Source organism: Acyrthosiphon pisum, chromosome A2 (genome assembly GCF_005508785.2).
Source record: "Acyrthosiphon pisum isolate AL4f chromosome A2, pea_aphid_22Mar2018_4r6ur, whole genome shotgun sequence".
Taxonomy (NCBI): domain Eukaryota; kingdom Metazoa; phylum Arthropoda; class Insecta; order Hemiptera; family Aphididae; genus Acyrthosiphon; species Acyrthosiphon pisum.
Genome location: NC_042495.1, coordinates 52,603,227 through 52,621,232, shown reverse-complemented (window position 1 = coordinate 52,621,232; position 18,006 = coordinate 52,603,227). Strand labels below are relative to the sequence as shown.

General features: G+C 30.1%; 2 protein-coding genes across 2 annotated transcripts in view; one reads left to right on the top strand and one right to left on the bottom strand.

Moving 5' to 3' along the window:
• Nucleotides 1-18,006, bottom strand: part of LOC100163483 — a 181,955-nt gene that overhangs the window by 37,365 nt on the left and 126,584 nt on the right. The window contains exon 4 of the mRNA XM_029489036.1: nucleotides 344-490. Coding sequence (XP_029344896.1) covers nucleotides 344-490 — 147 coding nt within the window. The remainder of the gene's footprint in view (nucleotides 1-343; nucleotides 491-18,006) is intronic.
• LOC115034021 overlaps nucleotides 1-18,006 on the top strand; it is a 147,675-nt gene that overhangs the window by 44,797 nt on the left and 84,872 nt on the right. The window lies entirely within an intron of this gene.

Sequence of the window (18,006 nt, the reverse complement as noted above, 5' to 3'; positions counted from 1 at the left end):
ATCCCTAGTGGTGGCGTTAGTTTGAAAAATTATATAAAACTAAAAACGAATCAAATATAAATTGCATTTTATCTTTTTTCTTTTATCTTTTTCTTTTATGTCAACTCTTGTTTTCCGTCCACTTGAGCCTACTTACGTCACCGGGGACGTAAAACGTGAACATTAATTTCTACTGACACTGACGGGGAAATCGTAACTCGTTTGTCAAGTACAAAGTCGTTTATTGCACATCACGACAACCGTGACGCTTACACACACCCCCTTATTGTAACGTACAATTTAATTTAATTTAAAAAAAAAATTGTAAACTCGTAATAGTAAAACAAATTAAAGTGGTACCTACCTGTTCGGCCGTCTTTGTAACGAACAAATGACAGTATTGTTTGTTGATATGACCACCAGGTTGTCTTGCCAGGAAACAAAACTGTTTACAACCAGGATCACACGTAGCGTACGAAACTCTCCTGAGTCCGTGGGCCATTAACACTTCCTGAAATGAGAATTGAAAATAATATATATATATTAAAAAACCCCATTACGTTTTTTCGGTTTTTGTTTTTATCAAAAAGGGTTGCAGATTAGCTAGGTAGTGTCCGGAAGTGAAACTAGCGGGTAGATTCCGCCGCAGGAAATGAATTAATTTCCTGCTGTCGTTGATAATACCAATGTGATCGAAAACCACGCCGAGTAGCCGGAGAAATTGAATTTTAAGACATTCTCATTTCCTCGTTCTCCTGCGCGTTCGTCCCAGCAGCTTCCGACTTATACCGCACACTGGGCGTATTACCCATAAACAAATTACATACATTTCGTATTACATGTTTAAATATTATACGGAATATGTTCACTATTGACATACTGATTCAATTTATAATACTGATAAAACAGCAATATGATTCACAAATCAACAGTATATAGTCGCCGTATATAATAATAAATTCTAATATTATATGAACTGATTTAATATTAGCCCTATTGTCTTTCTTATTGGGTATAATAGACATCAAACATAATATTATATTATCACTAATTCTTGTTTCTTTGACTATGGTTATTGAATATGACTCGTTTGTAGTATGATTTATATAGAAATTCAAAGATGGGTGGTTGTGTAAATATTTCCAACAATGATTATGTTGTAGTAGGTATAACATAATAATATTTACAAGCTTAAAACGTGAACGCTTCGTATGTATAAAAAAAATGTTATTTCATTTTAACACTTATTTATAGGTTATTTAGTGGCACCAGTTTGTATTAAAATAATTTATTAATTACACCAATTTGTCTGCGTATTCATATTTCGTTTTCAAATATTAAAGGATATGATGCTTACATGTATACATTTTATAAGTTATTCTACTGTTAAAACAATATTCAGAATATTATGTGGATATAAAGGATGAAGGCATACGATAAAATATTAATTATAAGCAATTTAATATACACTTTTTGATAAGTATAATATAACTATGTTTCATTTAATAATTATTTATAAAAACCACCGTATGAATTATAAAATACATCTTACATTTATGTATTTATCTATTTGTGGATAATTAAGATAGTTAAGTGTACGGATATATGCATTTTTCAGGAGTCACATTTCGAATGAAATATTAAATATTCAAAATAAATGTATTCAAAAAGATATTATTAAAAAAATATTTAAATTATTTGTAAAGAAAAAACAATAGAACAATAAACTAAAGCTAAATTAAATTGCTCTTAACGTTAAAATATGATATGAACGTTTAAATATCGATTTTAAGATTTTATTACGAAACTCGTATTGATACTGATACACAAAAATGTTGTGTACTGGCCTTCACGAAACTTCGTTCTAATTACCTTGATAGTGAGTAAATATTTATGACTGCATTTTTTTTTAAATTAAACGTCATTGAGAGCATTCTAATCATTATTTTTGCGAGGGTCGACTGATTCATAAAACACGACTCTCGACCGATGAATAAATCATGTTTGCCATTTAAAAAAGGTCGAAATCCGTACAAATATTATCCCTACCAGTAAAAATAACTATATAATATGCATAATATATCGATGCTCCCGTCCACAGAGTACGATTACATCATCGTATCGAGCTAAATATTAATTAATATCTGCTAGAAACTATGGCAAAAATTTGAATCACGTAAATGAAGAGAGTAAAAACATGGCTCCCCTAGTCACGATACACCGGGATATGCGTTGCATTTTTTTTTTTAACGAAAAAATATAGAGCAGTTATGTAGAGAATATAATGTACCCCACCAGTGTAACGTTGCTGCAGTCATTTTATCGGCATCGAAGTTGTTTTTTTTTTAGTTTAAAAAATAAAATATTTCATCCGTTCCATATAATGGTAAACGGAAAACTGGTACGGTCTTTATAAACGCAGAATACTGGTACGGTCCACAATAGTCAAGGTTACCCAAACTTTTGTAAAAAAAAAAAGAATTAAGTATCAACGAATATTTTTAATTTTATCTTACCGACGATCGATGGGAAACCACGACTCACGATTGACTGCGAGTGAAAATAAGATGAAGCGACAACGCGGATTGAAAGAACCCGTGTTGAATCAAATATACACAATACCTTACCGCCTAAAAGTTCAAAAAAAAAAAAATACCTTGCAAGACAAACTACACAACGAATGTGATAGATTCTTAAACAAAGCAATTCAAATAGGACAATTTTTAAATAATATAGCAAAGTATATGGGAATTAATTGTTATTAATCATAAATTATATTATATTATATTATATTTATTGTACCTAGTATATTTTATATTTATTTTATCTGCCCGCTACTTTGTATGTACTTATTTGTGTTTTGTTATTATTTTATAGTTTTAAGTATTATTTAAATTTAACTTGTTGACGGTGGTGATTTATCAAAAAATTATATTATAAACATTGTAAATATTTTAGGACCCCTAAAAATTAAATTTTGAATAGTAACAGCTTTCCGCATTTTTTATTTCTTTTGTTATAAATTATATGGACCGTACCAATATTTCGAGCATCGTATATAAAAGTTCATCACCAAGAATACTTATAGACAGGCACGTGTTGTAAGGTATTTTTTTATATTTTCCCCCTAGATTTAATGACATTGCAAAAATCGCTAGTTTAAATTCATCTTTCATGTTTTATGTTTTTTTTAATGCTAATATTGAATTATAATATAAATATTAATTGAGGGAGATTCTTAATAAATCGTGTTACCTTTTCTACCTTTCCGGAAGAGTACGGTATTGTCTGTTAAATGAATCAATTATATAACAAATTAAATCAAATCAATCAGAATAAGTTATTTCGAAAATATGATCTCCTTATAAATAACCGTTGAAAGATTTACTTGAAAACAAAAACAATAATATAAATTATCTGCTGTTTAATAAGTTTAATTATAATTTATAACCTTGATTAGTTTAAATCATTAATTTCCAGAAGTATAATTTAGCCTTATTCTATTTTGAGAGTCATTTTGTCTATTGGTTTTACTAATATTGTGTTATTCTTAGTAAAAAAGCTCAACAAGTTGTATGCAATAAGTAATTTGTTTGAGGTAGGCTTGTAATTTTACAAATACTAAAAAAAAAAAATGTTTGTACTATTATTGAAAAACTGCTATGGGATGCCCGATGATAAAAATATTAGTAATCGCTGTCATCTATCACTTTTTGAGTAATTGTGTTAGTTGTATTATAATAATGTTTATTTTATTATATTAGATAACAGAGAAAACTTGAAGATTTTATGTTCTGTTGGGTCTCTCTGTTTTTAGTGAGATATTAAATTATATTTGTTTTCTACACCTTTATGTGGGTTATTCTTTATTTTGAATCCATTTATTCATAATAATTACTGGCTACTACTACGAGACAATAATTATATAATTTGTAATAATACAGAAGTAATGCACTTTGAAACTTTTAGATTTTAAGCGTACCTATACATTTTGTTAGCTAGTCTTGAGGTGAAAAAAGTCAACTGCTACAATATGGAGTATGAAATCAGAAATTATGATAACTTTGAAACATAACAACTTAAAAAAGAACTTAAAAAAATCCGTCAAAAGGAATGTTTTCCTGGAAATTAATGGGTGTTATTCGTACAAAAGCTGGTACTGGAAAATCAATAATTTGCATAAATCATCTACAAAATTATCTAAAATACCTATGACGTTTATTTATATAATATACGCAGACAATATATGTACGAAAAAAATTTGTTCAGTGATTAACAAATAAATGTGTAAGAAAAAGCGAATTTCAATTTGAGTTTTGAGATTTGATGTAAATTATATAATTATTGTGAACTATAGAAGTAAGAAGACTAATAATAGAATCAAAGGCGACAACTTTTTTATTTTTCTCGTCTATTATACCCAAAGGGTTCATCAGTTTTTGGTATGCAAATGTTACCCTTGAGTAAAACGATCATCCTAAAGGGTTCAACCACTCAAGACGTCTATAAACTCACTGTCCCCACTTCCTCTATCCATCTACCTCTTTCTTCCACGATACAGCATCCTCGTTTGCTGTCTAGCCTCTCACGTTTCGCGCTACTCTTTCCGTCACTCAAACTTATGATAAAAAAACAAACAGCAACAATAACAAAATATATGTGACACAACGGATTTTCGTAGACATCGAATTTCGATACGTGCAGACGTTCCTATAATAATAATAATAATAATAATAATAATAATATACAAATACGCGAGTGGAGCTTAAGAAAAACGTCAGTCCCCGCGTGTTACGCCCATACATTATTCATATACACGGATTGTTGTCGTGCGGTAAACTTGGGTATACAAATAGATACATATTATATAATATACACAAAATGCGATTTATTTCCGTCCCCGCCCCCCGTGTCATCTCGGCTACTGATGAAGCGGTGAGGTGGAAAATGAGTTAAAAAAATACCTACATTTTTATGATAGGAGATAGGAGGACGAGGCGATAACAGGGAGAACAAAATGGGGATAAAATATGTGCTCGTCTGAATATTTTCAGACGCGGGTGGTCTATTATAATATATGACGTGAACATCGGCAGCAGAAGGGTTTGAGCCTTTTAGGTGTTCAGACACACACACACACACACACACACACACGCACACACACATTGAATGGTCTTGGGGAGTACGTTAAGGATTTCAACTGTTGTAAAATGTAATATGTGTGTATATAGGGTAGTTCGTCAAGCATACTCGCCCCCATTGTAGGTATCCTTTATTAATTATTCATTTATTCAAATTCTGATTTTTGGAATTTTCAAGTATACTTAGTTGTGGTATTTAACGGCTTAAAATACTTAGGTTTATGATGATTTGAAAATCATATCGATTTTATATATTATGTATAACCAAACGTGGGTAAGTTAGTGAAAATAATTAACTAAGCTAAGTTAAATTAAGTCAGTTAAGAGGACACAATATCGATAAGTTAACAGTTAAAAGTTAACAGATCATACATTTCACTAGATAAGGTAAAATTTAATATGAAAAAAATAATAACTTAACTCATTTAAAAAAAGTTAATAAACTTTTTTCAAATTAATATGATCACAAAAAGAGTGACTGCGTTCTTTCTAATTTCCTAAATTATTATAAAAAACAATTTTATTGAATTCCCATCGTAATGTACAGTGTCTATACTTATTTTACTTTACATGATCATTAAATATTTAAATACCTATACATCACAATAAATAATTTAACAAATATAATTTTTTTTATATCAAATAGAAATTGAAGGTCTTATAATATTATGTGTATGGCGTATCTAATCTACTATAACATATATATCTATTTACAAAATTATTTTATCAATAAAAATATCAGAAATGTTTGTATTGTTATAGTATTGGATAATTTTTATTTTTATTTTTAGTATTAATATTTACATAATATACCTAATACCATAAAAACGAAAAATTTCAAAAATGTTTAACTTGATGCGGATAATTATAAAATAAACTGAGGGAAGCTAAGTAATTTAAACTGTCAATTAAACTAGTCAAGTTCATACGTTGATTAGAAAATTAACTAACTTGTTAAGTTTAATAGTTAAATAAAAATTAACTTTTTAACTTAAACTTTTTAACTAGTTAATGAGTATAACTATGGGTTCATAATCCATATACTTTAGTTACTTAGAAACTGCTCTTAAAAATTTAAATTTAGATACCTACATAGCAATAATAACACTCATCGGCTCACCAATAATTTACAGAAAAAGAAAAGGTTCTCTCAATTATTGAAACACGAATGATTGTACGCCACTGTACATTACTTAAATGTCATAGAAATGGTCAGCATTTGAATAAACGCACATAATATAATTAATAAGGATGAAAAACGGTTGCGAATATGTTCACTCAGCGCTCTGTATGATATTATATTGCATTTAAGTTGCCGCCGGTTTCGTTTCGGAGAACGTCTGAGAGATAATTTCAATCGGAACAGAAACCCACCTATCTATCTATACATATTATATATATATAATATGTATATACACACACAATATTATATATTACATCCACATCGCATAATATATAATAATAATATGTATGCCACAGAATATTGCACTCGCGCGTATAATAACAATATGTACATGTATTGTACGCATGTATAATATTCAATTTGACGAACAAAACCATGTGTTCTGTCGTAATACCGTGCGGATTTCGCCTCGGCAAACACATCCCTTCAACCCTCGTACGAGACTATTAGATTCGTCGTCTTCGTCGTCATCGTTGCAGGAGTATTCAGAGTTTTTCCGCCCAAGTCTTTATGAAATAATAATAATATGTCAGTTATCGTTCCATTATCATACATGTATACAGCCGCAGTGTTGTCCTTCGTCCTGTATATACGATTTTTCTTTCTTTACACACGACTCGTAGGTAGTAACTAGGTACTAACCTACCGGCATATTAATTTTGCAATATAATAATAATAATATGATGTATTATTATGTACTATTATTATTATGCAACGCGTCTACGCTACGGTATAAAATTTTATATTCGTGGAATATACAATATTAAATATAATATAATTTTAATATCCAAGTTGTAATTTGTTATTTTTTCTACTATTCTCTATTTAAAAACGTATAAACCATCATTAACAAAACGTTGGGGTGGGCTGAATACCTACTACAATTTTACTTTCAAAAACTATTATATTTCATGAGTACGGAATACTGCACCGTATAGCGTAGAATACAGATTCAATTGAAAAGGACGATAATATATTTTTTTAAATTTAATTTTCTGTAACGAAGTAACGAACAAAATGTATAAAACATTTTACTAAATACGCGTAAAGTCAAACGATTATAGCATTTTGAAAAATATAACGACTTGTTCATGTTGATGCCATTCTTTGTAATAGTCTTGTAAAATGGTCTAACATTTTTAAACTTATAACATTAAGGAACTATTGATTTAATTTAATACATACTACACAAACTACTTACTTTAAAGTCACATTTTGAACTTACAATTTTAGACACTATGCGTATAATAAATAAGTTTTGAATATAAGTCATAGTTGTTTAAAAACAATTCGTCGTTAAAACATATTAAATAATAACTTAAGAAATAAAATAAACTTTATAGGTATTAGATTTTTTTCAATGAATAATATTATATTTAATACCAATATTCATATTGTTATTTGTAATGTTTAGTATACCGTAGCCAATAAAAAGTTTTACTGTTTGAAATTGTTTATCTGTTTATGATATTTCAGATTTCTTTCTCTTTAACCGTAAAATACAATATCTATAATGGTTCACTAGTGGTATATAAACTATAAAACTCATTTTATTATACAAGAATACTATTACTCTTGAATGTTGAAAGATAAAATGTGTTGAATGCTTACAAAATAGTTACGAGTATTGAGTGGTGATAATAAGATAATTAATAAATATTCGTGCATCAACAATCATTAGGTATTTATGTAAGTAAGTCAAGACATATAATAAGTAAAAAAAATTATACTTCATATTAAACGGTGGGATTGAGCTAAGTATAATAATATGTGTTTTTCTTTAGCTTATTTATATATTGAACACTGTAGTTTACTTTGATTGGTTTAATTTTCTATTTAAAACTGTGTAATGTAATCAGTGTTACTGTTCATTAATATTTGATAGTTAATTTTATTTATCGACATGTTAAAACAAATTCAAAAATATTTAAAATGTTCAATAAACTAAATTATCATTTAAGATTATATTGTAAGTAGGTAATTTTTAGTTATTTATTTTTTTATAATATTAGTGTGGTGCTGGAGTATGCTATAATATGACACAGCCTAGGTATCGACTATTTTTTCTTACATAATATTTCACAACTGATGTTCAATTATTGATCATCTAGTTTTAAGGTGTTATATTTAGTGTTCCACTAATACAAGTATTTCAAGACGTATTCTGTAGGTAGTCGACATATTAATAATTCTTGTGTCATTATCTTGTATTGTTCTCGATTCAATAGTACTCAGAATAATACTCACATGAAGTGGTGTAAGGTGAAGCGTAAATATAAGGGGATACAAAATTGTCTCATTTTTGTATTTTTTACATTTTATTTGACCTTTACGGATTTTGATTTTTTTATACACGTACCTACTATAAACAGTAAAAATGTTACTATGATATGAACTCAAGTTGAAGAAAGCATTTTACATATGACTCTACGTCCAAAAATAGATATATTTCAACTTTTACCAGTGCATTTTTAAATTTACATCTAACGACTTTATGAACCAAAACTAACTATGCAAACCTATGAAAATACCATAACATATTTCATGTCTGTGAAAAAAATAACTATTTTACACCAATAAATTATAATTTAAAAAAAGGGGGATGGTAGGTAACCACTCTACTGTACAGTTGTAGGTGTCGAGTGTACTTTGTAATTGAGTAAGTTACTGTAATGTACGTATTAAAATTGTATTCGATGATAAATCATCGCATACGCAAAACGATTCTGAACGATGACGGTTTGTTAGTCTATATTACAAAGGATATTTTTGATTTTATGATATATTTATGTAATAATTTATTAGTAATACGGTAGGTTGATTTCATTTTTGCCAAGAATATTGCATTTATTATATTATTATAACGGTAGGTATATGCTATTATTGTTATTCACCTTTGAATCAATACTAACTAACTTTAGAACGGTGTGAATTTATACAATTATATGCAAAATATAATAATATAAGCAAAAGTTTCAAATCCCCATGGAAAATATTATTGAATTACAATTTATAATAAAATAACTAAAATTGTTATTCCTTGTTTAAATGTATAATTTTGTCTTATTTTGTCTAAATATAATTTTTAATCAATTTTTTGCTACAAAACAATTTTTTTCAAATTTTTGTGATTTTGACGAATTTTCTTAAAATGTGTACTTTAAATGCTTAACAAGAAAATTACGACTACTTATGCATGTTTAATATTTTTAATTACAAATACTAAAACTTATGAAGAACCTTGTATTCAATTTTCAAGGTTTTTGACTGAGCGAAGTATTTTTTTTATCGTTATTTATTAAAAAAAAAAATCAAATTAAAATTAAAATCATGTCAAAATTCCTGTTTTTTTGACAAGTTATAAGAATTTTTTACTTTTGGTCTCACAAAATATCAATTAAATATAATTTTCAACCAGAAACCACCCTCAATGTTAAAAATAAAATAATTTATATTTTTTACTGATCCAAAAGGTGATGAAAAATACACAAAACAAAAACACATACTATCATATAGGTATATATCATTGTAAAATCAATATAAATTCTTCGCTTCTCTCAGACTCTAGTACGTCTTATATTTACGAGCACTTATTGTAGTTTAAATATGAAAAATTTCGATTGGTATAATAATATCTAATATAATTTTATGTATTTATTTCCATTACCATTTACATTAAAAAAATTGCATACATAATTCATAAATTTTTATCAAGAGAATTCACCCGGCACCCGGTGATTTGCTGTCTTTTTCTAACACATACGCGATACAGAATTTTAGAGGTGTTCTTTGCCAAACATATGCCAATTTATCTAATAAAACGATAAGAATTAACAGATTTGAATTTGTGTTGTGTCTTGTGTCTACTGGAAATCAACTTTCTCACATTTTTGATACTAGATATCAAGTTAGCTTTTATAATACTTATTGCTTCATTAAATTAATAAGTATGATTGGCAAAGAACATGTCTAAAATCCTATATGTGTTAGACAAAAACAAAAAATCACGGTATTAAATCCCCTTGATTATGTGATTGTAAAATTGTTTTCAATGATCAGTATTACGTATTTTCGATTATACTTATACATAGTTCAGCTATACGTTCATGATGAAAAATCACAATAAATGATTAGAAGCATATGCCCACATGGCTACATCGCCCATTATAAGAACAAAGACATTTTACTGATGAGTAGATAAAAGGTTCTTTTCGGCTGAAAAGGATATACCACCCAAATAATTTGCATGCGTTAGATGAACGCGTTGACGGTTAACGATAATGCATGTCTATATATTGCTACTGCTACAACAAGTCTCTAATATTCAATTTGACGTCTATCACCGCGCACTATACATATTGTTATAAACATTATACAGTAATAGGGAGGGTGACGCTTATCTCGGCGAACAGTTCATCTCGAGTGTATGTGTGTGTGTGTGTGTGTGTCGATGAGACCACACGCGTGCGAGGGTGGTGGAGCAGGTGACTAAGGGATGGAATGTGTCGGTACGCTCAAGGGTAGAATGGTTGGGGAAGGGTGAGGGCCCACGGCCGCCGGGAACTGATGCAGCAAAGCGTCGCGCAGGCGGGAAGCGTCAAAAGCCGTTTGATTGATAGTCGTATCCGTATATACAGGCCTTTGACGGGTTGATTAATTAACGATAGCTAGTCGCCGCCGCCATACGTCCCCACGCGGGTTTCTACAGAGGCACACGCTGAAAGGCGAACGCCAGTGTCGGACCGGATGAAGCGGGACGCGGTGAAAAAAGCTATAGGCAGGTACCCAGGTATAGACTTTAGCGTCACACCGCCATCTTGTTTTCCACCTTGCCCTTTACCTCTGCTTTTCGCGTTAGTTCCGACTTCCACTTGCCTCTCTAAACCCGTCCACCGCCCCCGTCACTACTGTCAGTGTTCGAATTTTGATACATGTTCAATGCTGAGTTCCCCTCCCTCACATTATACATCTTAAACACGCTCATTAATCAACCCGGCAAAAAAGTATTTCATCATCGTCCCTGTATCATATAATATATGTGGTATATTGTATATATCATCTCGTGGGCCTCTACGGAAAAAAAAAAATACTATGATCTCACCTCGTCGCAGCCCCTTTCAAGCGATTTCTCTAACCGGTAGGTACTTTTTAAAACGGTATTCATAATCTATATAGTACCACGTGTCTATTGTTTCTATAATAATTAAAACGTATGATACGTTATGTACCTACCTACTACTGTTTATAGTAAGTCGACTATAATATAATGTGGCAATATATTATTGAACTTTATCAAGTTAGATAAAGTTGTAAAATACAAATAAAATAAAAGAAGTTTCAATAGAATAACTTATAAGGCCTATGAAATGTATAGGTAGGTATGCCTATAGTGGCTATTTATGGTATTAAAAATAACGATGATAGATCATTGGATACTAGCGTAATCATTCATTATGTATACAAAATAAAAATATGCTTTCTTAATAAGCTATAGAGCTATATTCGGTCTAAATTATATTTATCCACATTGAGGGATTTTTAATGAAGATAACATGTATATAACTAAATAAAATACACACATTGTATTATGTATAAGTAAATATTTGAAATTATGTTATTGCAGGCATCAATTTTAATCGCCGTGTCACATCGTTACGATAGCTTAAAATAGTTATATTATTTTCTGGTTTACTCAAAGCAAGTTTAATGCACCGAAAAGATAATACGATCGGTTCTAGGAAATAAGTGTGGGACGTGTTGGTATTATACTATTATAGATGTCAGATTTCTGACGTTATTTGGAGAGGCGGACACTGCTGTACTTCGTAATAGTTCCCTACGTACCTACTTACATTCATATATATTTAAATAAAAGGCCGCCATCCCCCCTCCCGGGCATGGCAGATACCTATACGGATGCCCACTTAAAAATTCTGTCAAACACTCACGTGTAAAAACTCATCGTTCCAAACCACAATACAATTCTACTAACAGCTAATGGCCATATAGATGCCGGGCTTAACGATCAATAATAATAAAAAAAAAAAAATAGGTATTATAATTTATAACCAACCTCGTATAGAGGTTGCAGTTCATTAGTTATGCAATATTAAATGATAAGAAATCCCATATCAGAATACACACTATTGTTGGTTACAATTTTATCGTTGTTAAATGATCTGCACAATGAACGTCATTGGGGAATTGTTGAGGATGTAATTATGTAGATCATCCAGATCTAGATGAAGTGTTAATGGGTTACTATTTAGTAACTATACACATTATAAGTGCTACTGATTATTTTCTGTATATACCTTAATACTGTTGTCAGTATATAACTTTTAGAGGGTTTTTCATTTTCATATTTTTTTTTTAGGACAGAGATACCCACGGATCTTTTGTTTGGTTATTTTTCTTTTTGCTTTCGATCGAATTTTTTTTATTTAATTTTTTTTGTTTCATTTAATTTTTTCATATTCTATTCATGACCATTGTTTGCTAGGGATTTCATTAACTGGACCTACCGGCTTGGTCCCAAGGCTTAAGTTTCGGACTTAATCGAAATGCCAAACAAGAGATCCTCTGGGGAGCGCAGACCGCAACAATAGGAAAATAATAATTACTTCCGCAAGTGAACCCCATAAATCTATGCCTTGTATAGCAACCAGAGTTCGACAAACGAGACCATATTGGATATTTTTTGACTTATACTTGGATATTGTCGATCCACATTGATACTCTTTAAATTACAATTTATTGTACAATAAGTACGGAATTTATGTAATTTATTTTACAACGAGTTAGATGATCTACGTGTAACTATAATATAATATTATAAATATTATTACTACATTATACTCTAATTATTATTAGACATCAAAGACTAAAAAAAAAAATTTAAATACATGGTGAATTTTAAATATAATAGAGTTTTACTCAGTTTTTAAATTTATATTTTAATATATTATTGCTAAACATATTTAAAACATTTGCTGATATAGGAATCAATTTGGGCCGGTATTGACATGTGAATATATTAAATGTGTGTTGTGTTATACAATTTGAAAGCAATATCAAATCATAAAGTTCGAAAAACTATTCTTGAGCAGTTTAATGTGTGATGGTATTGTTAAAACTAGAGTTGCTTTAAATTACTTAATTTCGTCAACGCGTATCTGTAGTTTTTCATACGTTAAGAGAAACAAGGGACGCAAATTACCTCTTCAAACTTTTAAAGTGGGTAATTTTATATTTAATACACAGCATCTGTTTATTTATTCTGATATAAGTCGTAAAATAAATTTTATAAAATTAAACCTAAGTCAATTAAATAATGATTTTCTGTTCGTATTGTCAAGGAAAAGTTTTACTAGTTGAGGCGTCACGAGAATCTACTAACTGCTCACAGCCGATTATTGATATTTATACTGTTCGTCGAAAGTTTTGTTTTTTACTTTTTGCCGCTCGTACTATATTAAAAACTTACGGACCCACATCTTCACCGTTTTGGATGTCCGCGTATTTTAATTGACTTTTGTTCTGATTAAACAGTCGTTGTCGTCGATTTTTATCCAAACAATGGATACCGAAATGAAAGTTGTATTTTCTATAAAATATTGATCTTTGACTCGTTTAAACTAACTAACACACTTTAAAATACTATATAGTTCATAAACGTATATTCATTTTATGACGACTTAAAGAATAATAAATAGGGAACTCACAATAAATAATTTAAACATTTTAGCATACATTTAAAGATTAAGAAGTATTTAAATCACTATAATCTAAGTACGAATTTTTTATACACTGCAGTTTGTAAAATGTATCGTTATGTGCGAATCTTTTATATTATGTATGTTAATTTATTAATCTAAAAAGAATCAATTTTATAACTTACTTTGGGTTTGTTAATTAAAATTTAAAAGTATAACATTTTGTGAAATATGGTATTTCTCTTCGGCGGTATACCTCACCAAGACGTGAGGTTTGTGATATTACAACTAATACTGAAGTATTAAGTATCTACTAAGGTTAAATTATCTCACTAAAACCATGATAATATTAAAAAAAATATCTTATCTTTTATGTAAAATGTACAAATCACACTCGTTTACAGGTCACTATACCGACCTTTACATATAAATCATGACAGGTACACTGTACAATATTTAAAACTGTAATACGCCTGTCTATTAAATATGCACACCTACGACTATAATAGTGAACACAAGAACATGTGTACAAAAATTAAAAACGATATCATGGCCTCGTGAGATCCAAAGATTAAAAATTTAAAACGGTTTGATAAATAGACGGAGGAAAGATTTACTAAAAACACACTATGAAGTGACAAACAAACTGTATACTGTAGTGAAAATATAATATGAAACCGAACTGAAAGGGAATTGAAGCATCAAATGTGAACCGAAGAATCTAAAAATAATTTTGACCTGGTAGTATTCAACACAGTTTTTGAAGTAAAATAGTTTTGACATTTTAAAAAGAGAAAAATGTAAGGATTGACTACTTAATTACTTATTTATTTATTATTATATTATACGGGATGGACCCTTTTTTACAAAACAAGTGTACAGATAACAATGACCAATTAACATTAAAAGAAGTGAAGACCTGATAAAATTGATCACGAAAGAATGGAGAAAAAAACTAGTTAGTTTGTGGAATATAAGAAATGTTGTCAAAGCCCGAGGATGCTATTCATACTAGAAATCTGACCATTGAGAGCGCAAAGCTAAAGCTAAGGCTGCAAAGCAATCTACAGATTGATGACTAAAGCAAAAGAACAAAGAATTCTTAATATTAAAGGCAACAAAAATGAAAAGATATACAGAAATTAAATGCAAATGGAATTTTTTTTAGAAAAATAATAATACCTATTTATTATTTGATATTCTAATAAGTTTTTTATTTCTTCCTTTTTGAACATCTACATAGTTTTTTTCATTAAAACTATTCATTAAATTAAGCTCGTTCGAGAACAGTTTTTAAAGATGTAAATTAGTGATTATTATTGAAAGACTTAAATTTAATACAGTATCAATAAACAATGCGACTTTAGTGTTATTTTAATGAGATAATTAATTTTACTTTTTTTGTTTTATAGTTAAGATGCAAATGGTATAAGACTATAAACCGACGGGTATTTATCATTGGATATAAAATTGTACTAAACCACGAGATATAATAAATTGAATTAATTTTAAGTATGCAATCTTCTGTTTAGTCCAAGTAAAATAAATCTTTAACGATTATTTTAAATGATATACATCTGAAAATTATGAAAATACGAATAAAAAGTTCCACAATGGAAACAATCTGGCACATCTGTGAATTTAATGGAATTGTTTTCCACAAGAGTTGCTATCAAGGACAATTGAATTCGATAAATTGTATTTTTGTTGATATTAATGGTCAGTTATTCATACAAAGTTCAAATTATATTCTATAATATGCAATGGATTATATTTTGTTGTACCTAGTGATATAAAAATATAAATTTTGAATCAAAAGATTATTTTTAAACTTGATAACGCTATGCAGTGTTCATTACTATTAGGCTTCGATGATTTTATATTTTTATCATCCAAAAATACCTACCATTAGGGAGTTATATAAAAAATATAATTAAAGAACGATAAAATAATGGCATAAAATAATGGTGTATATTGTTGTCGGATAATAATTAAACTCTGATCGTTATTTTATTAAAATACATTATATGTTTAAATGAAAATCAAATAGTTAGATATGCATTCGTATCATGTTTTTATATTTGTTAAATAATTTTTATATATTTTACCAATACGCGTATGTCATTTACATGCATATTGAAGTCTGAATGTAGGGTGTTCGGTGATTGCCGCTTGTGCATTAATCAATAGTTCTCTCTTCGCTGTAATTATGAATGCTTGTGGTTAAATGCCATACATTATAGAATGTGGATAAAACAATACTGTAGAAAATTGAATTTGCATGTATTGATATGTTTTTCTTTCGATTATTCACATAATAAGTATATGGTGATTCAAATAAATGATAAAGTCGTCCAAAATGTATAGTGCGATAGGCAATGATTACCAAAAGCCAAAACGAAAGGCTGCAGACGCCTAGCAGTATATTTTATCACTATATAAACTGCGTCATACGTATCTATATAAATTAATAATAACAGGAAAAATTATTTTATAGTTTGACCATGATTCGAAAAATAATCAATAAAATAAAAACATAAAACTTCTCGAGGCAAACGGACGGCCGATTTTTTACGAGAAAAAAGTTTTTCGTCGATCGCCCCCACCTCGAGCGCAACGCGTTGCGTTTCGACGGTCATCGGCCGACGGCGACAACGACAACGACGACGAAGACGACGACGATGTTCCCGAGAGACCATTATAAATAATATATAATAATATACCACGACCGCCACCGCCTCTTCCGACAGTGGTTTGCGGGGTTGGCGGTGACCGCATATGTTTGATCGATTATCCCCTGGACGGTTGTTTCTTATCTGTTTCGGGACAGATTTATTTTATTCGCCAAAGTGGCGGATTCAAACTTTAATGACCGTTGAAATGCATTTTTTCTCATGAACAACCGCAACCCCACCCCCCAAACATCAAAAACTTTGCGTGTTCGTGGCGATGGTGGTAATATATATACAATATATTATATGTATATATAGAACGGTATCGCGGAGATATCACTGCGTGAGCAGTGTTGTAACACTTTGGCAGTTTCCTTAACGGTCTGAGCGTGAAAATCAAATTAGCGGCGTCAAGAGACGCCAAAGTTTTGTGCCCACCCCGTAGAATCGTCGGCGGCGCGTGGTGGGGCGAGTCTGTTCGGAGAAATATCCGACCCTCGGCCAAAATAGTAAGGAAAAAGCAGCGTAATAGCAGTGGGCGAAGAGGGTTTTTGGCACGGATTATATAGTTAAACGTCCAACAACCACCACCACCAACGCCACAACCTCTCTCACCACTCTATTCATTCTACCCACCGTATAGTCCCCTCTCCCGTCTGTCTCATTCACAGTCACCGTATATAATATATGTGCGTATGTATTTATAGTGAATACCCGCGTTAGTCATACCACGCGATATAATAGTATGTGTACTATACACACATATCGAGTGTGCTTGGGATTAAATTTATTGCGGCGACGACGGAATCGAACAAATTGCTGGTTTCAAACAGAATATTATTGTCCGTATATTCCTTGAGTTTTTTTTTAAATATTATATACGCGACCACCGATGAATACAGTCGCACGTGGAAGCAAAAATTGTCCCGGTGCGTCGGAGTTGTTATATCTTAACGGGAAACCCCGAAACTGTTTCCGATCTTTTTTCTCCGGGATTCCTAGCACTAGATTAATATTTTTCTTAAAATAAGTTAACTTGCCGCCGGCTTAATACAGCAGATTTTGACCATCGCTTCACTTTTTTTTTGGTTTCAAAATATTCGGTTTATTTGTTTGTCTTAATGGTAGGTTTTCAGCGATTTGAAGAATGCATTATCTACATTTCACAATGATTTTAGTTTCTCAGTGGAACGATGAATGTATTGATTTTACAATGATGTGTGTGTTTTTTTTTTTTTATTTTTTTTAGATTCTGAGTGGAACGATGAATGTATTGATTTTACAATGATGTGTGTTTTTTTATTTTTTTTTTTTGT